The sequence below is a fragment of the Nerophis ophidion genome, linkage group LG22 (genome assembly GCF_033978795.1).
Source record: "Nerophis ophidion isolate RoL-2023_Sa linkage group LG22, RoL_Noph_v1.0, whole genome shotgun sequence".
In the NCBI taxonomy this organism is placed as follows: Eukaryota; Metazoa; Chordata; class Actinopteri; order Syngnathiformes; family Syngnathidae; genus Nerophis; species Nerophis ophidion.
The window spans coordinates 2,570,697-2,595,775 of NC_084632.1; the positions used below are offsets into that span (position 1 = coordinate 2,570,697).

A 25,079-nucleotide genomic window follows, 5' to 3' on the forward strand; every position below is an offset into this window, starting at 1 on the left:
ATTGTTATATATTATTATTATTATACCGCCGCCTCTTTAAGCTGTAATTTGACCCCCTTAACACCGTTTAAAACTCACCAAATTAGACACACATCAAGACTGGCGAAAATTCTGATCTAGTTAAAAAACCAAACCCCTAAACTCCAAATTGTGCTCTAGCGCCCCTTAGGAGAAAATACATACAACATTGTCTCTAACGTAGGAATGTCGTAGAAACATGAAACAAAAACCTCTATGTAGGTCTCACTGAGACCTATATTTCATACACTGACCCCCCCGGCTAAAATCAACAGGAAGTTTGCAATTCCTCCTTCAATACAAAAGTTGGCTAAAAAATGTCGCTTTTTTTCAAACATTGTCATTTCAGCTTCAAATAAACACAGAAGAGGGATTGAACCCTTCTGATTATAAGTTAATGAAATAGTTTTAATTACTACCCCGGTTTGGATTTTATGAGCCCGCAAAGAAACCGGTGCGCTGGTACTGTTGCACTGCTGCCGTCACAAAACGGCGGCTTCCTGCTCAGACAAAACTGCTTCTAACTCACTGCAGGACTGTCTTACACACATGAAACAAAACCTCAATGTAGGTCTCACTGAGACCTATATTTCATACACTGACCGCCCCCAACTAAAATCAACAGGAAGTTTGCTATTCCCACTTCAATACAACAACTGCATTACATTCACCATGCATTAGAGCCTCGAAATGGCGGCACAAAATGCCCAAGCCACTTTACAACTGTTATTACTATACACGTGTATACAAATTTTTCTCTGTGTAATAATCCATCCATCCATCTTCTACCACTTATCCGGGGTGGCAGCAGCCAAAGCGGTCTCGTCCATCGCTGCTTGCAGCTTTAATTTTCTTGTTTTTCTTACATCTTTTATGCTACATATCTTCCTAGGAACGAGCATCCTCTGCAGTGAAAATGTGAATTTGCAATATTGGCTTTCAAGTTTTTTAACACAAAAGAGCCAGAAGGTATTTTAACTTGGGACTTGTGAGTTCGAACCTCGGCTAGGTCATATCAAAGACTATCAAAGTAGGACTCATTACTTCCTGCTTGACACTCAGCATCAAGAGTTGGAATTGGGGGTTAAATCACCAAAAATGATTGCCAGGCGTGGCCACCGCTGCTGCTCACTGCTCCCCTCACCTCTCAGGGGTGGAACAAAGGGACGAGTCAAATGCAGAGGACAAAATTCAGCACACCTAGTGTGTGTGTGACTATCATTGCTACTTTAACTTTAACTAGGTGTGGTAAAATTACCCTCTGCATTTGACCCCTCCCCCTTGTTCACCCCTGGGAGGGGAGGGGAGCAGTGAGCAGCGGCGGTGGCCGTGCTCGGGAATCATTTTTGGCTATTTAACCCCTAAGGCATCATTAGTCGGGTTAAATTTAAAGTAGCAATGATTGTCACACACACACTAGGTGTGGTGAAATTTGTCCTCTGCATTTGACTCATCCCCTTGTTCACCCCCTGGGAGGGGAGGGGAGCAGTGAGCAGCGGCGGTGGCCGCGCTCGGGAATAATTTTTGGTGGTTTAACCCCCAAGGCATCATTAGTCGGGTTAAATTTAAAGTATCAATGATTGTCACACAAGAAAAAATGATACAATGAATTAATTTTTCAAACTGAGACTCACTGACTTTGGCTCATTTTCTGTGAAGAATATATATCAGATACATAAGTACTAGGCCTTTGCCAAGGACCACCTGTGGTAACAGCAGTAAAGGGGATAATCTCCTAGTGCCCCAAGACCCCATAGAGGAGCTTCCACTGCCGTCATGCCCAGGACAAGAGTGTAGGTACACAGAACATCAGAGGGTCAAATGTGCGAGAAAAGGAGAGCAGACAGTGTTGGCAAACAATGTTTGAACCTTTTGTGGGAACTGCAGGTGCAGATCCCTGTGGAATGCAGAAACTGGCAGAGAAATTTTCTTTCAACGTTCATATTGTTGTTACTCAGCCGGTGTTTGTGGGTCTGACGGACCCGTCGCAATTTGTGGCTTTTAATGCTGACAATCAAACACTTTTATGTTAAATTACTGAAAAAAAATGTTTACCTTAACCCAATAAACTGGCTGAGCAACAACAACATGAACTTTTGTTTTTCCACACCTGCGGTTCCCACACAAGGTTGCAACATTGTTTGTCAACACTGTCTGCTCTCATTTTCTCGCACATTTGACCCTCTGATGTTCTGTGTACCTATACTCTGTTAAGATACTGGACAGATGTTTATTGGAATAAGGTAAACATCTGTTCAGTATTTTAACATAAAAGTGTTTGATTGTAAGGCATTAAAAGCCACAAAATGCAAGGGGTCCATCAGACCCACAAATGCTGGCTGAGTAACAACAAAATGAACGTTTGCACACAAAAATTTCCCTGCCAGTTTCTGCATCCCACAGGGATTCTTCTTTTGTGTTCCTGCACCTGCGGTTCCCACACAAGGTTGCAACATTGTTTGTCAACGCTCTCTGCTCTCTTTTTCTCGCACATTTTACCCTCTGATTGATGTTTACCTTATTCCAATAAACATCTGTTCAGTATTTTAACATAAAAATGTTTGATCGTGAAGCACTAAAAGCCACAAAATGCAACGGGGTCCGTCAGACCCACAAACGCTGGCTGAGTAACAACAATATGAACATTTGTGGTTCTGCACCTGCGGTTCCCACACTGTCAAACACTGTCTGCCCTCATTTTCTCGCACATTCGACCCTCTGATGTTCTGTGTACCTACACTCATCCGTCAGACCCACAAACGCTGGCTGAGTAACAGCAATATGAACATTTGTGTTTCTGCACCTGCGGTTCCCACACTGTCAAACACTGTCTGCTCTCATTTTCTCGCACATTTGACCCCCTGATGTTCTGTGTACCTACACTCATCCACCAGACCCACAAACGCTGGCTGAGTAACAGCAATATGAACATTTGTGTTTCTGCACCTGCGGTTCCCACACTGTCAAACACTGTCTCTCTCATTTTCTCGCACATTTGACCCCCTGATGTTCTGTGTACCTACACTCATCCATCAGACCCACAAACGCTGGCTGAGTAGCAACAATATGAACGTTAAAGAAGGGTTTTAAAGCCCAGTTGTCCGTCAAACTGGTCCAGTCGGCCATGCTTGAAATGATCGTGGAAATCCTTACACAGGAAGTGAGATGAACTTTCATCTCCCCCTCAAAAAGGTACGCTGCGGATGCAAATAGCTTTATTCCCCAACTTGTAATCCTGCTTCAATCAGCTCTTTTTTTTTTTTCATCTCCCTCTTCTCCCCGTGTAAGGATAAGCTGGGCATTTACGGCTCTCAGCACCCCCCCACCCCCTGCTCTAATTAATATGCAGCAGATAAGCACTTGTAAGACTAAATTCATGCCTTTGACCTTCTCGGATTTCCACCAAAGTGTTGACGGCCACCGCAAGTTCACCACGAGTGGGAAGCCTTTTCTCTCCAGAGTTTCCAAGCACTTCCAAGCTTTTTTTGTTGTTTGTTGTCGGAGAGCTTCATTTGGACGCCGTCCCTTCCCTCTCTCCCACCCCCCCCCCCCCCCCCCCCCCCTCCCTCAAATTGTCTTTTGACTTTCGTTCAGCGGCGTCTGCCTCGTAATTGGCCCTAATTGCTTAATTACAATTTCAAATGAACAATCCTGTAGGTCAGAGCGGGTTGGTAATTGAAGCATCAATCACGGCGGGGGGTCTGGGCAACCGCCCCCCCTTTGATTGGCAGGGCATTGTCGTGGACGTGGACGCCACATTGCGGCGGGCTTCACGCTCGTTATTTACGTGACCGCCTCGTGACTGTCCTTCATGCAACGCCGTGAAGAAGCCCGCCTCGGGACAAAATCGTATTTTGGGTTGTTTTTTTTTTTTTTCCTCCTGTGAGGAGCTTGCATGCTAAATATTCACATCGGCACTAGAAACTTTCACTAATGGAGTTTTATTGCACATTTAATTTGCAGAAGCAGAAGTACAGTCACGTATCAAATGTCAACCTTTTTGTAACGTACAGGGGGAGTTGACGGCACAGACAGTAGGGGGTGTGTTTTTACAAAATTTGCAGGCAGCATACCCCTTCCCCTTTGAGCTAAAATAGTCAGGGTTCAATCCCGGGCTCGGGATCTTTCTGTGTGGAGTTTGCATGTCATCACCGTGAATGCGTGCGTTCCCTCCGGGTACTCCGGCTGCGTCCCAACTCCAAAGACATGCACCTGGGGATAGGTTGATTGGCAACACTAAATAGTCCCTATTTTGTGAATGTTGTCTGTTTGTGTTTGCCCTGCGATGAGGTGGCGACTTGTCCAGGGTGTACGACGCCTTCCGCCCGATTGTCGCTGAGATAAGCACCAGCGCCCCCCGCGAACCCAAAGGGGAATAAGCGGTAGAAATGGATGGGTGGGCATTTTGGAACTTGCAAGCGTACTTCTTCTCCTTACTCGTGGTCCTCTTTGTTCTTCTGCTTCGTCTCTGTTATGTTTTTGGACATTACTACTTGCCGTAGTTTTGAAGCAATGCATGATGGGAATCCGGATGTTGTGTGTCGTGCCGGTTGGAAAAAAGACATGCTGAGAAATAGCACCATGCCTGCCTACTTTATGGGTTATAGATGAACCTATGGATAACGGGGAGGTACATAATAGTCCCCTTTTCAGGTGAGAGAGGACTCTAAAGGCTGTCGCCCCCAATATTGTTGTTGGGTGGAAATGGGGAGAAATTCGGGAGATTTTCGGGAGGGCCACTGAAATTCGGGAGTCTCCCGGGAAAATCAGGAGGGTTGGCAAGTATACACATCACACCCTGACTTATTTTGAGTTTTTTGATGTTTTCCTGTGTGTAGTGTTTTACTTCTTGTTGTGCGCTCCTATTTTGGTGGCTTTCTCCCTTTTTTTTTGGTATTTTCCTGTTTCAATTTCCTGTCTTCCTTTGAGCGATATTTCCCGCATCTACTTTGTTTCAGAAATCAACAATATGTCAGTTGTTTTTATCCTTCTTTGTGGGGACATTGTTGATTGTCACGGCAGGTTTGGATGTACATTGTGGACGCCGTCTCTGCTCCACAGTAAGTTTTTGCTGTCGTCCAGCATTCTGATTTTGTTTACTTTGTAGCCTTTTCAGTTTTACCGGTAGTTTCATTCGGCGTAGTCATCCCTAAGCTTCAATACCTTTTTTTTTAGGGGAACTCACCTTTTGTTTTAACAATTAGACACCTTTTTACCTGCACACTGCCTCCCGCTGTTTCCAACATCTACAAAGCAGTTACTTAGCAGCTGCCACCTACTGACATGGAAGAGTATTACACGGCTACTCTGCCGAGCTCTAGACAGCACTGACACTCAACAACACATCATTTGCAGAATATAATTACTGGTTTGCAAAAAAATATTGCTAACCCATCCATCCATCCATCCATTTTCTACCGCTTATTCCCTTTTTGGGGTCGCGGGGGGCGCTGGCGCCTATCTCAGCCAAATAGGTGAAATTCCACTGGTTGAAAAACTGCAATAGAGGACCCTCGATCTGTTGGCGCAATTGTTAGCTATTTGTTTATAATTTCAAACTACAAAAGCCTAGCATGTGTTGTTGTCTTCCATAAGGATTGTGAATGATTAAACAGCACACCTCTTGACAATGTTTACATATTTCCAGTGTGACTGATCTAATAATATGGTCAGAGTGCAGAAGTTTTACGACAGTGACGTAGAATCTACGGAAATTGCTGAAAAATGGCTGACAGACTTGGTGGAGTTTTGTGATGTTTAGTCGGTATTTCCACACACTTTGCAGATTGTAAGTACAATATTGTTTATTGCATACAATGAAACGCAATTAAGCAATTAATCTACTGCTACTTAAACAGTTTTGTTTTGTTTTTATTACTTTTCTTGAATTGCTGCCGGGGCGCTAATTCGTTTAAAACCTCTTCTCACTCCGGCGCTTACCAAAGGCATGCGGTAAATTTAGGCCTGCGCTTATAAATTTGAATGTGATGTAAGGCTAGCGTCATGAAAAGCACATTTAATAAAAAAAAAAAAATTATTATGGTCTTACCTTTACTTATAAATGAAGTCCATGCGCAGCTCCTTCTGATCAAAAGCATCGATAACTTGTTTATAAAAGTCTTCCTTATCTTTCTTCAGTTTTGAAAGTCTCTCTGTCTCGATAGAGATCTTCCTTTATTACCTCCTGCTTCCATTGAAAGTCCAGTTTAGAAGACTGTTTTATTTTAGATATGTAATCCTCCATGTTAAAAGTGCAAGCGAGAGGAAAAAAATAAACGATCGCTGCTTGTTGTCACTTCTTCTGCAGCCGAGTAGTCGCAAGAAGGATCACTAGCGCCCTCTACCATCAGGAGGCGGGAGTCATTTAATGACTCATATTTGACACACGCAGCTACGGTATATTAATAAAACATAGCTGCTTACTGTTCTTTTTAGCATATTCAATAGCTTGGACCTTAAATCCTACTGAATAGCTCTTAATCTTCTTCCCTTTATGCCATTTCAAATGATTGAAAATGATGACAGGTGAAGTGTCACTCGTGACGTGACGAGTTTGACCCGGCGGAAATTCTAGACATGCGCTAATAAAAATAATATTTTGCGAAACGAGTTTGACCGGGCGTTATTCCTGACCCGGGGGTAATACTAAGCATGCGCTAATTATTTTGCGAAACGAGTTTGACCCGCCGTTAATTCTAGTCAGGCGCATACTATAAACCCGGCGGCAATTCAAGGAAATACGGTATCCAAGTTTTATGATTGTGACAAGCCAAAATGGAGATGAGAAAATGCGTTGAATTGCCCGAGCTCTACTGTCTTCCACTTGGAAAGTGGGGAAGGTTTCCAAGGCAGCAGATAATAGTGGCTGTGATTGAAAAAAGGATCAACGTTGCAGTAGAGCAGCATTTTACCAACATTTTCACATCACTCCCTCGTCGCTAAGACGGTTTCTTGGTATCGTCTTGTCTTGTCTTAAAGAACTCAATAAAAGGCACAATGGACTGATGGGATGAATCTAAAAGTAAACAGTTTGTCCACACTCTGGAGGACACTTTTGCTGCTTTGCTTTAAAAAAAAAAAAAGGCTCAAACAGGCAGTTAAACAAACACCATCGGAGATTACATCGTTTATTATATTTGTGATATATATATAATGTGTATATATATTATATATATATTATTTATATATGTGTATATATATATGTATATATATATATATACATGTATATGTATATATATATATACATATATATATATATATATATATATATATGTATATATGTGGCAGTACTACTGAGTACATGTGACAGTACCACTGAGTACATGTGACAGATCTACTGAGTACATGTGGCAGTACCACTGAGTACATGTGACAGTACCACTGAGTACATGTGACAGATCTACTGAGTACATGTGGCAGTACCACTGAGTACATGTGACAGTACTACTGAGTACATGTGACAGTACCACTGAGTACATGTGACAGTACCACTGAGTACATGTGACAGTACCACTGAGTACATGTGGCAGTACCACTGAGTACATGTGACAGTACCACTGAGTACATGTGACAGTACTACTGAGTACATGTGACAGTACCACTGAGTACATGTGACAGTACCACTGAGTACATGTGACAGTACCACTGAGTACATGTGACAGTACCACTGAGTACATGTGACAGTACCACTGAGTACATGTGACAGTACCACTGAGTACATGTGACAGTACCACTGAGTACATGTGACAGTCCCACTGAGTACATGTGACAGTACTACTGAGTACATGTGACAGTACTACTGAGTACATGTGACAGTACCACTGAGTACATGTGGCAGTACCACTGAGTACATGTGACAGTACTACTGAGTACATGTGACAGTACCACTGAGTACATGTGACAGTACCACTGAGTACATGTGACAGTACTACTGAGTACATGTGGCAGTACCACTGAGTACATGTGACAGTACCACTGAGTACATGTGACAGTACCACTGAGTACATGTGACAGTACCACTGAGTACATGTGACAGTACCACTGAGTACATGTGACAGTACCACTGAGTACATGTGGCAGTACCACTGAGTACATGTGACAGTACTACTGAGTAGACGTTATATGAAAGCATCTCATCTCCATAATGAGCCACTTGTGCTGCTCGTCCTTCCTCCTCAGTCTCACCTTCACGTCTCCTCCTCCTCTACCTCCTCCACCTCCTCCACCTCCTCCACTCGGCCTTCACTGCCTCCACGGGTTTTTTTTGTTTTGTTTTTTTGGTGGGGGGGCGTGTGATGCACAACCCTGACCCCCACCCCGGTCCAGGCCCGGAACCGTTTGTGTGAGAGTCCCCTCAGCGCCACTCGCCAGCTTTAATGGAGCTGGATGGGCGGCTGTCTCTTTTATAGCGGCCCGTCTCCCTCACTTTTATCTCTTTGTCTCTTCATGTTATCTTCTCCCCGCATTTACTTGCTTCCTTGCTTCTTTCTTTTCTCTTTTTTTTACACTTTCTTCCCCTTCCCTCCTGCGCCACCCGGCCTCCTTCCCTCCTCTGGGGCTCCATCCATCAGGTTGTCGGGGGCCGCTAGTGGCCGACTCCCAGCCACCATATTTCACCGCCAGCCAGCCAAGCAGCTGACAGCACAGCCACCGCCAGGAAATTGCTTTGGCTGTGAGCGGAATTTCAAACGCGGGGCGCTCTGCATCAGCCGGCCCGCCCAAGAACTGCACTTTCTCTTTCTTCCGTGCTCTCACTCTCTCTCCTTCCGTTTCTTCTTCTCCTGTGTGTCTTCATGCACTTCTTTCCCCTCGTCCTCTCGTGGCCGCGTGTTTCCTTTCCTTGTTTCAGCTGTTCCGCCTCTCTGCCTCCTTCCAGCCTCTCTTCTGCAAACACAGGCAATGAAGCCGGCTGCTGAATGCGTGATGAGGGGTGGAGCGAGGTAGAGGTAGAGGAAGAGGTAGAGGAAGAGGCGCTCGTGTTTCAGCCTGCACTCCCGCCCTTTTCACAAGTAGTTGAAGACGCAGCTTTTAGAGTGTTTGTGTGTTTTCCTCACACACTTGCAACACTCAATGATATATGTATTTTTTTATAAATTTTTATCAATACATCTGTTCTGGCTCTCAAATAAAAAAAAAATCAATATTTTCGCCTTGCAGAACAGAAAGCTTCTCCGATATGTTAACCAGCTTCAATGTAAAAGGACGTGTTCAGTTTTTTTCTTTACTCTATTAAATATAAGGCTTCACGGTGGCAGAGGGGTTAGTGCGTCTGCCTCACAATACGAAGTTCCTGCAGTCCTGGGTTCAAATCCAGGCTCGGGATCTTTCTGTGTGGAGTTTGCATGTTCTCCCCGTGACTGCGTGGGTTCCCTCCGGGTACTCCGGCTTCCTCCCACCTCCAAAGACATGCACCTGGGGATAGGTTGATTGGCAACACTAAATTGGCCCTAGTGTGTGAATGTGAGTGTGAATGTTGTCTGTCTATCTGTGTTGGCCCTGCGATGAGGTGGCGACTTGTCCAGGGTGTACCCCGCCTTCCGCCCGATTGTAGCTGAGATAGGCGCCAGCGCCCCCCCGCGACCCCAAAAGGGAATCAGTGGTAGAAAATGGATGGATGGATTATGATATTATTACGCACCTGGAGATAGGCCCCTCCCACCTCCAAAGACATGCACCTGGGGATAGGCCCCTCCCACCTCCAAAGACATGCACCTGGGGATAGGCCCCTCCCACCTCCAAAGACATGCACCTGGGGATAGGCCCCTCCCACCTCCAAAGACAAGCACCTGGGGATAGGCCCCTCCCACCTCCAAAGACATGCACCTGGGGATAGGCCCCTCCCACCTCGAAAGACAAGCACCTGGGGATAGGCCCCTCCCACTTCCAAAGACATGCACCTGGGGATAGGTTGATTGGCAACACTAAATGGTCCCCTAGTGTGTGAATGTGAGTGTGAATAAGGTGGCGACTTGTCCAGGGTGTACCCCGCTTGCCGCCCGATTGTAGCTGAGATAGGCTCCAGCACCCCCTACAACCCCAAAGGGGACAAGCAGTAGAAAATGGATGGATGTTGCATGCTGAAATAATCATTTGCAACAGGTGCACAAGCTTTAGCAAAAATTTAGCAATTTTTTTTTGTTTTGCAAAAAAAAAAAAGAATGCTATAAATTGCTTATTTTACGGACATGGAGGGAGGTGTGGCCAGCGCTGCCTGCAAGAGCAAAGGTCACCGCCTCTGTCTATGGTGCTGAGGACGAGCGCCATCAGATGGGGGCGGGGCATGTGCTGACGGTGAGACACAGTGGACAGGTGATTAGATTTCCCCCAGGTGCATGTCTTTGGAAGGTGGGAGGGGCCTATCCCCAGGTGCATGTCTTTGGAGGTGGGAGGGGCCTATCCCCAGGTGCATGTCTTTGGAAGGTGGGAGGGGCCTATCCCCAGGTGCATGTCTTTGGAGGTGGGAGGGGCCTATCCCCAGGTGCATGTCTTTGGAAGGTGGGAGGGAGAATATATCAGTATATATTTATCCATCCATTTTCTACCGCTTACTCCCTTTGGTGTCGCGGGGGGCGCTGGAGCCTATCTCAGCTACAATCGGGCGGAAGGTGGTGTACACCTTGGACAAGTCACCACCTCATTGCAGGGCCAACACAGACAACATTCACACAATCAATTTATTAATTTTTTTAATCAATACATGCACAATGCGGAAATAATCATTTGCAACAGATGCACAAGTGTTTAAGAATTTTGCAATGTTTTTGTTTTGCAAAACAAAACAAAAAAAAACGTTAAAAAAAAGGCTCCACTATGGACTGGACTCTCACTATTATGTTAGATCCACTATGGACTGGACTCTCACTATTATGTTAGATCCACTATGGACTGGACTCTCACTATTATGTTAGATCCACTATGGACTGGACTCTCACTATTATGTTAGATCCACTATGGACTGGACTCTCACACTATAATGTTAGATCCACTATGGACTGGACTCTCACTATTATGTTAGATCCACTATGGACTGGACTCTCACTATTATGTTAGATCCACTATGGACTGGACTCTCACTATTATGTTAGATCCACTATGGACTGGACTCTCACTATTATGTTAGATCCACTATGGACTGGACTCTCACACTATAATGTTAGATCCACTATGGACTGGACTCTCACTATTATGTTAGATCCACTATGGACTGGACTCTCACTATTATGTTAGATCCACTATGGACTGGACTCTCACTATTATGTTAGATCCACTATGGACTGGACTCTCACTATTATGTTAGATCCACTATGGACTGGACTCTCACTATTATGTTAGATCCACTATGGACTGGACTCTCACTATTATGTTAGATCCACTATGGACTGGACTCTCACACTATTATGTTAGATCCACTATGGACTGGACTCTCACTATTATGTTAGATCCACTATGGACTGGACTCTCACTATTATGTTGGATCCACTATGGACTGGACTCTCACTATTATGTTAGATCCACTATGGACTGGACTCTGTCTATTATGTTAGATCCACTATGGACTGGACTCTCACTATTATGTTAGATCCACTATGGACTGGACTCTGTCTATTATGTTAGATCCACTATGGACTGGACTCTCACTATTATGTTAGATCCACTATGGACTGCACTCTCACTATTATGTTAGATCCACTATGGACTGGACTCTCACTATTATGTTAGATCCACTATGGACTGGACTCTCACTATTATGTTAGATCCACTATGGACTGGACTCTCACTATTATGTTAGATCCACTATGGACTGCACTCTCACTATTATGTTAGATCCACTATGGACTGGACTCTCACTATTATGTTAGATCCACTATGGACTGGACTCTCACTATTATGTTAGATCCACTATGGACTGGACTCTCACTATTATGTTAGATCCACTATGGACTGGACTCTCACTATTATGTTAGATCCACTATGGACTGGACTCTCACTATTATGTTAGATCCACTATGGACTGGACTCTCACTATTATGTTAGATGCACTATGGACTGGACTCTCACTATTATGTTAGATCCACTATGGACTGGACTCTCACTATTATGTTAGATCCACTATGGACTGGACTCTCACTATTATGTTAGATCCACTATGGACTGGACTCTCACTATTATGTTAGATCCACTATGGACTGGACTCGGGGCAGGGCTCTGATAACAGTATCGTATCGGAAGTGGAATAACGTTGTATCAGACTACACTTAATTATCTTCGTTGTTTGCTAACTTGTTAATAATATTTGTAGTTAGCGTCTGCATCTCTCTGCTGTGTGTATGTGAGTGACAGGAAGAAAAGCTGGGTGTGAATATATAAACCTCTAGATGAGAGATTGTCAGAATAATTGTACCTAAATTATCACAAAACTTTGTTACATTGAGTTCAGCTCACCCTGCAAGAGGACAAAAGCAGTCTTTGCTTCCTATCCTACACTCCACTGTGTAGGATAGGAAGCAACGTGAAGGTGGCGGTTTCTTTGATGTATTGTAATCTACAGGAAGATTTTGTCTTTACCAGAGATTTACAAAGCGGAGTGGAGGCAGGGCCTGACCTCCCTCCTGGAACATTTTCTTTAAACATTTTTGTAACCAAAGGTGATGGCTGTTTACGACCCCCCATCCCTTAGAAACAGCTGTTGCCATGTAATCAGGGAAAGTCCAAATAAAAGAGGAGGTGTGCAACCTTTTGTCAGAGCGTGGTGGAGGACTGTACAAAGAGTACAGCCCAGACGTTTTTCCTCAATTGAGCTAAATTGAAGTCTGTCTCTGTTTAATTCCTTGCTTCTTATCTTATTTAATAGATGTCATCAGTCTTTGAACCTGACAGAGATCTTTTTTTCTCCACATTTTTTTCTGGGGCTAAAACCTCACATTATAGTAGAGTGGAAGAAAGGAATGCAGATTTACCATGCACAGAACACGACCTGGTATTTTTGTTTTTGTTTTTTTTAAACAAATGTCGGCCATCTTCCCAAGAGCTTTGACAACCTTAAAGTCACGTGCGCTGTTGTGCTCCCCCACCAGAGCGTCAGCTTGGAGTTCTACATCGACGTCCACGCCCACTCCACCATGCTGAACGGCTTCATGTACGGCAACGTCTTCGAGGACGAGGAGCGCGTCCAAAGGCAGGCCGTCTTCCCCCGACTGCTGTGCAATAACGCCGCCGACTTCTCCTTCGTGAGTCTCTCTGCAAACATCATAAAGAAGATTGTTTACTAATATTACTAATATGCATCCCATAACAAAATACCTACTCAGTGGCCTAGTGGTTAGTGTCTGACATGAGACGGGTAGGTCGTGAGTTCAAACCCCAGCCGAGTCATACCAAAGACTATAAAAATGGGAGCCATTACCTCCCTGCTTGGCACTCAGCATCAAGGGATGGAATTGGGGGTTAAATCACCAACAATGATTCCCGGGCGTGACCACCGCTGCTGCTCACTGCTCCCCTCACCTCCCAGGGGGTGAACGAGGGGATGGGTCAAATGCAGAGGACACATTTCACCACACCTAGTTTGTGTGACAATCATTGGTACCTTAAAGGGGAACATTATCACCAGACCTATGTAAGCGTCAATATATACCTTGATGGTGCAGAAAAAAGACCATCTATTTTTTTAACCGATTTCCGAACTCTAAATGGGTGAATTTTGGCGAATTAAACGCCTTTCTGTTTATCGCGCTGGAGGCGATGACGTCAGAATGTGACGTCGCCGAGGTAACACACCCGCCATTTTCATTTTCAACACATTACAAACACCGGGTCTCAGCTCTGTTATTTTCCGTTTTTTTGACTATTTTTTGGAACCTTGGAGACATCATGCCTCGTGGGTGTGTTGTCGGAGGGTGTAACAACACTAACAGGGAGGGATTCAAGTTGCACCACTGGCCCCAAGATGCCAAAGTGTCTGCCGCCAGACCCCCATTGAATGTGCCAGAGTGTCTCCACTTTTGACCGGCGATGCTAAGGCAGACATGGCACAGAGATGTATGGATAACCTGCAGATGCATTTGCAACGATAGTCAACAAAATCACAAAGGTGAGTTTTGTTGATGTTGACTGCCAGCTAATCGATGCTAACATGCTATTTACCGGCGGTGCTAAAGCAGACATGGCACAGAGATGTATGGATAACCTGTAGATGCATTTGCAACTATATTACGTTTCCTTCCACCCACATTTAATGCGGAACAAACACTTACCAATCGACGGATTGAAGTTGCTCCAGTGTCAAAAGATGCGAAAGTCCTGATCGTTTGGTCCGCACATTTTACCGGCGATGCTAACGCAGCTATTCGGCCATGCTATGGCTATGAATAGCGTCAATAGCTTCAGTTTCTTCAATATTTTAATACTCCAACCATCTGTTTCAATACATGCGTAATCTGTTGAATCGCTTAAGTCGCTGAAATCCGAGTTTGAATCCGAGCTAATGTCGCTATATCTTGCTGTGGTATCTGCCATTGTTTGTTTACATTGGCAGCACTGTGTGACGTCACAGGGAAATGGCCAGTGTCTTCGCAGAGAGCCCAAAATAAGGCACTTTAAAGCTTTATTTCGGGATATTCCGAGACCGGTAAAATTTTGAAAAAAAAATTCAAAAAATACAACAAGCCACTGGGAACTGATTTTTATTGTTTTTAAGCCTTTTGAAATTGTGATAATGTTCCCCTTTAATGAAAATGTAATCATTCATCCATTCATTTTTACAAACCATTTTATTTTTTAATTATATATGTTAATAATTATAATTATTTTAGGTTTTTATATTGTAGCTCTTACATTTAAACGTCGGCTTTCATTCGTAATCTGTTAGAAAAAGTTAAAAAAAAATCATAAAAATCCTTAACAAAACACTTTTTATGGATATTAGTTTTGAATGTATAAAACATAATCATTCTAATTGAAAATGATAAATGCACATTTGACGCCACTTTTATTTTCAAAGAAAACCAACGTATTGACATTTTCGATACTTTGTGGTCTTTGTTTTGTCAACAATATTCCTCCAATTTCATCCTCTGCTTCCAACTCGAATTCAGAAGCGTTTCTTCTCTTCTTCATCAAAATGCTGGCACTCGCAACTTTCTCTGGGCCCCTGGTGGATTATTTTGCTGACGTAATTGATAAAAAAAATTTTAAGTACGTAGTCACCATTCCTTCACGGTGGCAGAGGGGTTAGTGCGTCTGCCTCACAATACGAAGGTACTGAGTAGTCCTGGGTTCAATCCCAGGCTGGAGATCTTTCTGTGTGGAGTTTGCATGTTCTCCCCGTGACTTCGTGGGTTCCCTCCGGGTACTCCACCTATAAAGACATGCACCTGGGGATAGGCTCCTCCCACCTCCAAAGACATGCACCTGGGGATAGGCTCCTCCCACCTCCAAAGACATGCACCTGGGGATAGGCTCCTCCCACCTCCAAAGACATGCACCTGGGGATAGGCTCCTCCCACCTCCAAAGACACGCACCTGGGGATAGGCCCCTCCCACTTCCAAAGACATGCACCTGGGGATAGGTTGATTGGCAACACTAAATGGTCCCTAGTGTGTGAATGTTGTCTGTCTATCTGTGTTGGCCCTGTGATGAGGTGGCGACTTGTCCAGGGTGTACACCGCCTTCTGCCCGATTGTAGGAAAGGGAATAAGCGGTAGGAAATGGATGGATGGACGTGGTCACCATTGATTGACTGATTGAAACTTTTATCAGTAGATTGCACAGTACAGTACATTTTCTGTACAATTGACCGGGGCGGTTTAGCTCATTTGGTAGAGCGGCCGTGCCAGCAACTTGAGGGTTGCAGGTTCGATTCCCGCTTCCGCCATCCTAGTCACTGCCGTTGTGTCCTTGGGCAAGACACTTTACCCACCTGCTCCCAGTGCCACCCACACTGCTTTAAATGGAACTTAGATATTGGGTTTCACTATGTGAAGCGCTTTGAGTCACTAGAGAAAAGCGCTATATAAATATAATTCACTTCACTTCACATTAAAAAGAATAAGAGACTTATTATACTCTAAAAATGTTGGTCTTTCTTAAAAATGCACGCATATAGTTGTATTCAGTGTTAAAAAGAAAACAAGTTGTAAGGCTCTCACAGAAATACTTTTTAAAATATTTGGCTTGTATGGCTCTCTCAGCCAAAAAGGTTCCCGACCCCTGATTTAGAGTGATGTGATAATCAAACACTCTCGAAGTCTAGAATGATTGGAGGATGCGGGAAAAACTGCGGATTACATCGGACTGTCTACCCCGCAGTTTTTGAGGACCAGTCATAGACAATTTTAGAGTGAAAAGCAAATTCTATTTTCACTCGCATACAAATCATTTTAACTTGGATTGTTTCCCTGGCTTCGAGACTCTCCCGAAGATCACTGCAGGAAGACACAACAAAGTCCCTTTTTTGTCTCTTATGGACACACACCTGTTGTTATGAACTTTGGACTAGCGACGGCAAATACATCAAGGCCGCGGAACAGAGACACACTATGGGCTTATACACACACATACACACACACATCCACAAAGAAAATATACGCCACACATACACCCTCCTGTCCCCCAATCCAACGCCTTCGATGCAATCCCGTAGGGGTGATGAATGGATGGTCAGCGCCTGAGAGCTGCGACCTACCACCATGACCTTGAACTACCTTCCCTCTGTTGCTAGATATCTGGAGATGTATGTTGTAATATGTATATGTGCTTTGCTATCGAGGTTTTTTTCTCACTCCGAACTGGACCCCCTTAGGAGCCCAGTCTGGATTGTATTTTTTTACTCATCCTTCCCCAGCGTTGACCTTTTTCCCATCTTTTACGGGACGCCTTATGGCGACCCATCAGCGTTCTTGTTCTGTAACCCTGTACTCTGTTTGTTTGTCTAATCTTGAACAGGTTTGTGCTGAAAACAAAGTTTCGTTGTACTTGTTGCAATGACAATAAAGACCTATCCTATCCTAAACAAAGGGTACAACAAAAGGCGCGCACGAGGCGGATAACAAACAAAAAGGCCTAGCGTGAAAGCTAGCAGGCATCGAGCAAGAAACAGAAGTCGTACTCATAATATGAAAACAAACTTGGAAGCAGGGAACAAAAGTCAACAAGCTACAAACCACTATCAAATATAGCTTACCGCAACGCCGCATTGACACAATATGATACAACACGACAGGTAGCAACGACTAGAGCGACAATAATCCAGCCCTGACTGGAGGACAAAAGCAGGTAGAAATAGGAGCGGGCTGATTGACACCAGGTGTGGCCAGGTGCCAATCAGCAGCACACAGGGAAAAAAAACAGGAAACAGACAAAATAAGAGCGCTGACAGGAACTAAAGACAGGGAATACTAAACACACAAAGAGGAAAAACTAAAACAAGCCTGACAACCGTGTTTGAAAATAGAAAAATAAAACACTTTTTTTTTTAATCGTTATTTTTTGGCGGACCATTCGATGGAGCCCACCTGCCACAGTTTGAGAAACCCTAATTTATAAGATTTGAACATAAGGTACAGTATTGACAGCGTGCTGTGGATTACCTGCGGGACGCCCGGCCTGGAGAGGGCCGTGCTGCGGGCCTTCTTGCCCATTCAGCACTTTACCCACAATGCACTGCTGCAGCAGCACAACACAATCATGGCAAAGTCCCACCGGTGACCGCCTTCAGTTTGCATTTTCAGCACAGCAGCTCAGCAGAATGACAGTTTGAAGGAACTTCTTTTTTTTTTTTTCCCAAGACAACACATTTACATCTCGTAGTAAAGCTGACACCCTCAAATAGAGGTTTTTTGTTTTTTTTTACCCCGCTGTCGTCATTGTCATGACTTTGTGCGAGTGTTGATCCTGTATCGCTATCACAATGTATTCTAATACTTTTCAAGATTTTGTAATGATAGAAAATATCATTATTGTCATTGTAGTATTGAATACCGGATTTCCTTGAATTGCTGCCGGGGCGCTAATTAATTTAAAGCCTCTTCTCACTCCTGCGCTTACCAAAGGCATGCGGTAAAAGTAAGCATGCGCTTATTATTTTAAAACCTCTTCTCACTCCGACACTTACCAATCCAATCCAATCCAATCCACTTTATTTATATAGCACATTTAAACAACAATAACATTTCCAAAGTGCTGCACAGCCTCGTTGAAAACAATTTGTTTTGTTGGCCCTGCGATGAGGTGGCGACTTGTCCAGGGTGTACCTGTCAGGTTCCAACACTGATGACATCTATTAAACAAACAAGAAGCAAGGAACCTTGCAGAGACAGAGTTCAATTTAGCTCATGAGGAGAACGCATGGAGCTGCACAGTTAGTCACAGTCTCGCCCTACGCTCTAAGGTTCAGCTCCCGTGTCCCTCTAGTTATTCAGGAGTTCCCCAGTCAACATCATTAAGTCCGCCTCTAAAAGGAGTGGTCACATATATCATGCAAAGCAGGTCCAGTACGCACAATACGTGACGGAACGTGCTGGAGGGCCTTGTGATTTCCCCTTGTCTCTGCTTCGTATGCGTGCTATCGTCTTATCTTCGTTGAGGTCTTTGAAGTCCTTGGCTCCGTTTCACCAATCAAATACAGTCACTGGTGACGTTTGACTCCGTTTCACCAATCAAATACAGTCACTGGTGAAAACAAGATAACATCCACTCCTCAGACAAGAAGTTTCATCCTTGCACAGATAGAAAAGTCTAACTTGAGCACAATATCTAATAACCATAGCAACTGACTTTTAAGGGGAACATTATCACAATTTCAGAAGGGTTAAAACCAAAAAAAATCAGTTCCCAATGGCTTATTTTATTTTTCTAAGTTTTTCTCAAAATTTTACCCATCACGCAATATCCCAAAAACGGCTTCAAAGTGCCTGATTCACACCATCGCTATATCCACCCGTCTATTGTCCTGTGACGTCACTACGGGAAGCCACCCAAAAACAAACATGGCGGATAGCACAGAAAGGTATAGCACAGTAGCTCGGATTCGCACTCGGATTTCAGCGCCGTAAGCGATTCAACGGATTACGCATGTCTTGAAACGGATGGTTGGAGTGTGGAGGCAGGTAGCGAAAACGATATTAAAGAAGAAACAGAAGCTTTTGAGCCACATCACGAGAGGAAGCGCGGACGAATTCAGCAATCGCCTTCTAACCGACGATTGCATCTTTTGACCACTGGTGCAACTTGAATCCGTCGATTGGTATGTGTTTGTTTGGCATTAAATGTGGTTGGAGGGAAAGGCTGGATGCAAATATAGCTACAAATGAGGCATAATGATGCAATATGTACATACAGCTAGCCTAAATAGCATGTTAGCACCGACTAGCTTGCAGTCATGCCGTGACCAAATATGTCTGATTAGCACACGCTACACAAGTCAATAACATCAACAAAACTCACCTTTGTGATTTCGTTGACATTATCGTTGGAAATGCTTCTGCTTTGAGTGTCGCAGGATATCCACACATTCTTGCCATTTTTGTTGTAGCATAGCTGTCGTCGGTACAGTGTGCGGAACAAACGAGGGACTTTTGCATCTTTTGGCCGCTGTTGCAACTTGAATCCTTCTCTGTTGGTGTTGTTAGACAACACACCCACGAGGCATGATGTCTCCAAGGTACCGGAAAATAACAGAGCTGACTTGACTTGGTGTGTGTAATGTGTTTGAGAAAATGGCGGCTCGCTTCACGTTGTGACGTCACGGGTGAAAGGTCATCGCTCCGACAGGTGAACAATTGAAAGGCGTTTAAATCGCCAAATTCACCCTTTTAGAGTTCGGAAATCGGTTGAAAAAACATCCATCCATCCATCTTCTTCCGCTTATCCGAGGTCGGGTCGCGGGGGCAACAGCCTAAGCAGGGAAACCCAGACTTCCCTCTCCCCAGCCACTTCGTCTAGCTCTTCCCGGGGGATCCCGAGGCGTTCCCAGGCCAGCCGGGAGACATAGTCTTCCCAACGTGTCCTGGGTCTTCCCCGTGGCCTCCTACCGGTTGGACGTGCCCTAAACACCTCCCTAGGGAGGCGTTCGGGTGGCATCCTGACCAGATGCCCGAACCACCTCATCTGGCTCCTCTCCATGTGGAGGAGCAGCAGCTTTACTTTGAGTTCCTCCCGGATGGCAGAGCTTCTCACCCTATCTCTAAGGGAGAGACCCAAACTCATTTGGGCCGCTTGTACCCGTGATCTTATCCTTTCGGTCATGACCCAAAGCTCATGACCATAGGTGAGGATGGGAACGTAGATCGATCGGTAAATTGAGAGCTTTGCCTTCCGGCTCAGCTCCTTCTTCACCACAACGGATCGATACAGCGTCCGCATTACTGAAGACGCCGCACCGATCCGCCTGTCCATCTCACGATCCACTCTTCCCTCACTTGTGAACAAGACTCCTAGGTACTTGAACTCCTCCACTTGGGGCAGGGTCTCCTCCCCAACCCGGAGATGGCACTCCACCCTTTTCCGGGCGAGAACCATGGACTCGGACTTGGAGGTGCTGATTCTCATTCCGGTCGCTTCACACTCGGCTGCGAACCGATCCAGTGAGAGCTGAAGATCCCGGCCAGATGAAGCCATCAGGACCACATCATCTGCAAAAAGCAGAGACCTAATCCTGCAGCCACCAAACCAGAACCCCTCAACGCCTTGACTGCGCCTAGAAATTCTGTCCATAAAAGTTATGAACAGAATGGGTGACAAAGGACAGCCTTGGCAGAGTCCAACCCTCACTGGAAACGTGTCCGACTTACTGCCGGCGATGCGGACCAAGCTCTGACACTGATCATACAGGGAGTGGACTGACATAATCAGATATACCCCATACTCTGAGCACTCCCCACAGGACTTCCCGAGGGACACGGTCCAATGCCTTCTCCAAGTCCACAAAGCACATGTAGACTGAAAAAATAGATGGTCTTTTTTCTGCACCATCAAGGTATATATTGACGCTTACATAGTTCTGCTGATAATGTTCCCCTTTAAGCAAACTAAAGTTGTGTGATTCTATATACATGATTATTCTGACAATACCTTCCGTCCGAATGCAAAAGGGACAAACGGTAGGAAACGGATGGATGGATGTATTTTTAAAGACCCAGTATTACGCTTGCCCATGGAGATGCTTGGTACTTGAATGCACCGCCACAGCAACTTTGTCCTAACTCGTCTTCTTGTCTCCTTCCAGTCCAACACGTCCTTCAACCGCGACGTGGTGAAGGCCGGCACCGGCAGACGTTTCCTGGGCGGTCTCCTTGACGACACGTCCTACTGCTACACCCTGGAGGTGTCCTTCTACAGCTACATGACCCCCGCCAGCGCCGCGCCCGTGGCCTACACCGAGGAGACGTGTATCCTTCGCCCCAAAGCCACCATAACGCGCTTTTTTTTGTTTTTTTTCTGTGCGTTGATGTTTCCGCCCGATGACAGCGTACACGTGTCGGGTCATGGAGGTCAGCTTGCTCTTTTGTCTCCCCGCACGGCGACACACAAGCCATGGCGGCGGCTATTGATTCCGTTTACAAAGCAGGCGGGAGAAAAAAGGCGTTTGTGTTTTCAGGTGAGGCTTTGATTGCGCTAAACAATGGAACAACAAGAGAAACCAGATCCCTGTCAGCCGCGATCGTTGAGCGTCCTAACGGACGGGAGGACGCTTTTTTCCTTCAGCTGACCTTCTCCAGGCTGGAGTGCCCCCGAGAGCCGGCGGTGGCGGTGGGATTTGGGGCGAGCGTGTGACAGAAGAGGCAGTTTTTAAGCGCGGCGTGATAAGAAACGTATTGAGATGATGGAAAGTGCTCCTTCCTGCACGTCTCCTGCAGGTGGAGGATGAGATGGGGCGCTACTGCCCTCTGGTGGTGAGGCCGGGCACTCCAGCTTCAACACAGAGGAGGTACAGTAAATATATCCCAAAATGTTGCACGCATGGATTATTTGACACTATTTATTGGACAATACGTTTGTTGTTGTGTTTGTCGTTAGAAATTATGTCAAACAGCCCGAAATCGTACTTACAGTGTCTAATATTGTCCCAAATGAATCATTTCCAGGACTCCTCTCAGGGAAACTCTTTTAATTTATTTATGTTTTTTATTTTAATAAAATAAAATACAATAACACATTAAAAAAAATAGTATTAAAAAAAATCTATATTTTTTGTAATTATTATTATTATATTTATACACTTTGAGGCACCTTTGATTAAGGGTCTATGTAAATAACTTTCATTAATTAATTGATAAATGACTGTTTATTATAAATACATTATTTTATTACATTCATTTTGTTGTTGAATGTATTATCTTTTTTGAGCGTGCTATTCATAATATTGATAATTAAATAATGATAGTAAATATTTTAAAATGAATAACCAATTAATTCCATATGATTTCCATCATTATTCGATTATTAACTTTAATATTGAATCCTTTAAAATGTAATTGATTTTTTAAATAAAATGATTAATGGTACTAATATAAAAAATATATATATTTCATTTTATGGTGTAATTTATTAACTACACTAAATCAATTGATTTATTATTGTTATCAAAATGTATAATACATTTAATAATGCAAGTTAATATTGTATTAAGAATTGATACTACGTTTGATTTACTTAATAAATGTACTAATAGTCACAATGATCATTATGATTATTATTACTATTAAATATAATTAAGGAATGTATCAAATACGCAATTAATGACTGATGACCTAATATCTATTATCATTATTCATGATACCAAAAAGTATAATAAAAGTAATAAATGTAATAATTAAAACAGTCATTTTTAATAATGACAACTAATACCATTTTGTTTATTCAATAAATGTAATAATTATAATATTATTTTTCATTATTATGTTTTTTTTATTTATTTTTATTATTTATTTGTTGGAATAGAAACATTTAGTTGTTTGACAGCGCAGCATTCTACAGCAATATAGTACAATTGTAGTTAAATATATCTTAAAAATTAATAAAATAAAATAAATTAATAAGATTAAATTAATTAAATTAATAACAATCAAATAGTGTTTGTTTCTTAGTTTATTAGTAACAACTACACTTTACTAAATCACTAAGTACAGTTTATAAAGGGCAGTCTAGATAAGAATGCGGATACTGGATTTTATTTAACTTTTATTGACAATGCAATAATATCTTGACGCATTTTTTTCTCCTCTTAACATGTTGAAAACATCTTTAGGAGGGCATATGTTTGCCATAAAGTCAATGCACAAACACAAGTTCTACGGTTATCATCACAGTTAGACTTTAGCACAGCATGTTCTATGGTTATCATCACAGTTAGGCCCCGGTTCCGCTGGTGTGTCCTGTGTTTCTCCCGAAGGTCTGGCGGGCAGCGGGCGAGTCGTCCCGGGGCGGGTGGACTTGCTTGATCTTTTTTTGTTTGCCACTCAAGTGTGTGAGTTCATTTATGAAAAGGTGGGGGGGCGGGGGTCACGGGCAGGCAGGGTCCTGCGTGGCGCCAGGGCAGGTTGCACGGGGGACCCGGTGTAGACCGGAGATTGGGGTCAGGCGGGTTAAAGGAACCGACCGTGTCGCTTTTTACGCCCCGGTGGTCTGCTCGATGGAGCGTGCAAATCATCAACAGTGACCTTTAGCACCGCGGCCCCTCCCCTTTTCTCACACACACACACACACACACACACACACACACACACACGTATTCCTCACCTGACACACATGAGCACAATAATCTAATGAGTAACACAGATAATAGCTGCTCCACTCATACTTTCACCGTCCTTCTCCAAAAGTGGCCTCTTAACATTTTTCACAGTTAAAGACTTTTGTCACAGTTTGAAAGTGTGTGTGTGTGTGTGTGTGTGTGTGTGTGTGTGTGTGTGTGTGTGTGTGTGTGTGTGTGTGTGTGTGTGTGTGTGTGTGTGTGTTCCACTCATGTCCTCCGCTCTCCTCCAGTCCGTCCTTTCCTCTCATCTCATCACCCACAACATAACAGCTCATTATATCATCTAGTCAAGCTGAGAATCCTCTTCTCTCAAACAGCAGGGACAACCTCTATTCTGTCTGCCTTCTTTTTGTCCTCTAATCATACAACACCTGTGTGTGTGTGTGTGTGTGTGTGTGTCATCTTGGAAAAAATGAGTGATTGTGCATTGGTGTGCAAATCCATGTGTCGAAATGCAAATGGTCATTAATATTACTGGGGACCAAAAACTATCGGACAATTTCCGTTAAAATAAAGTATTGTTAAATTATTATTGAGGCATCGATCGTGAATGGCCGATGTGTCTCCATACACAGTGTTGAGCCGCTCCACCGAGCTAATAATCATCACCTCCGTTAAGGCAACAAAAAAAATATTTCTTATTATCCGAAGGAGCATTATCAAGTAGCGTTATCACTGGAAGACAAGGCTAAACATGTTACACACTGAGTAAGAATAAGCAGAACAAGACATGCTAAACTAGCTTGAAACTACACAACAAGGAACATTATCACCGTAAGACAAGGCTAAACATGTTACACAATGAGTAAGAACAAGCACAACCAGACATTCTAAGCTAGCTTGAAACTACACAACAAGTAACATTATCACTGGAATAAGAGGCCAAACATGTTACACAATGAGTAAGAACAAGCACAACCAGACATTCTAAGCTAGCTCGAAACTACACAACAAGTAACATTATCACTGGAATAAGAGGCCAAACATGTTACACAATGAGTAAGAACAAGCACAACCAGACATTCTAAGCTAGCTTTAAACTACACAACAAGTAACATTATCACTGGAATAAGAGGCCAAACATGTTACACAATGAGTAAGAACAAGCACAACCAGACATTCTAAGCTAGCTTGAAACTACACAACAAGTAACATTATCACCGGAATAAGAGGCTAAACATGTTACACAATGAGTAAGAACAAGCACAACCAGACATGATAAACTAGCTTGAAACAACACAAGTGTAATTATCACCGGAAGATGAGGCTAAACATGTTACACGACATGTAAGAGCAAGCAGTAGCAGGCAT

At 43.8% G+C, this 25,079-nt stretch overlaps 1 protein-coding gene across 3 annotated transcripts in view; it reads left to right on the forward strand.

Moving 5' to 3' along the window:
* agbl4 (AGBL carboxypeptidase 4) overlaps window positions 1–25,079 on the forward strand; it is an 861,886-nt gene that overhangs the window by 812,444 nt on the left and 24,363 nt on the right. For all 3 annotated transcript variants that reach the window (XM_061882975.1, XM_061882976.1, XM_061882977.1), the window contains exons 10-11: window positions 13,092–13,244; window positions 21,240–21,402. In XM_061882975.1, coding sequence (XP_061738959.1) covers window positions 13,092–13,244; window positions 21,240–21,402 — 316 coding nt within the window. The remainder of the gene's footprint in view (window positions 1–13,091; window positions 13,245–21,239; window positions 21,403–25,079) is intronic.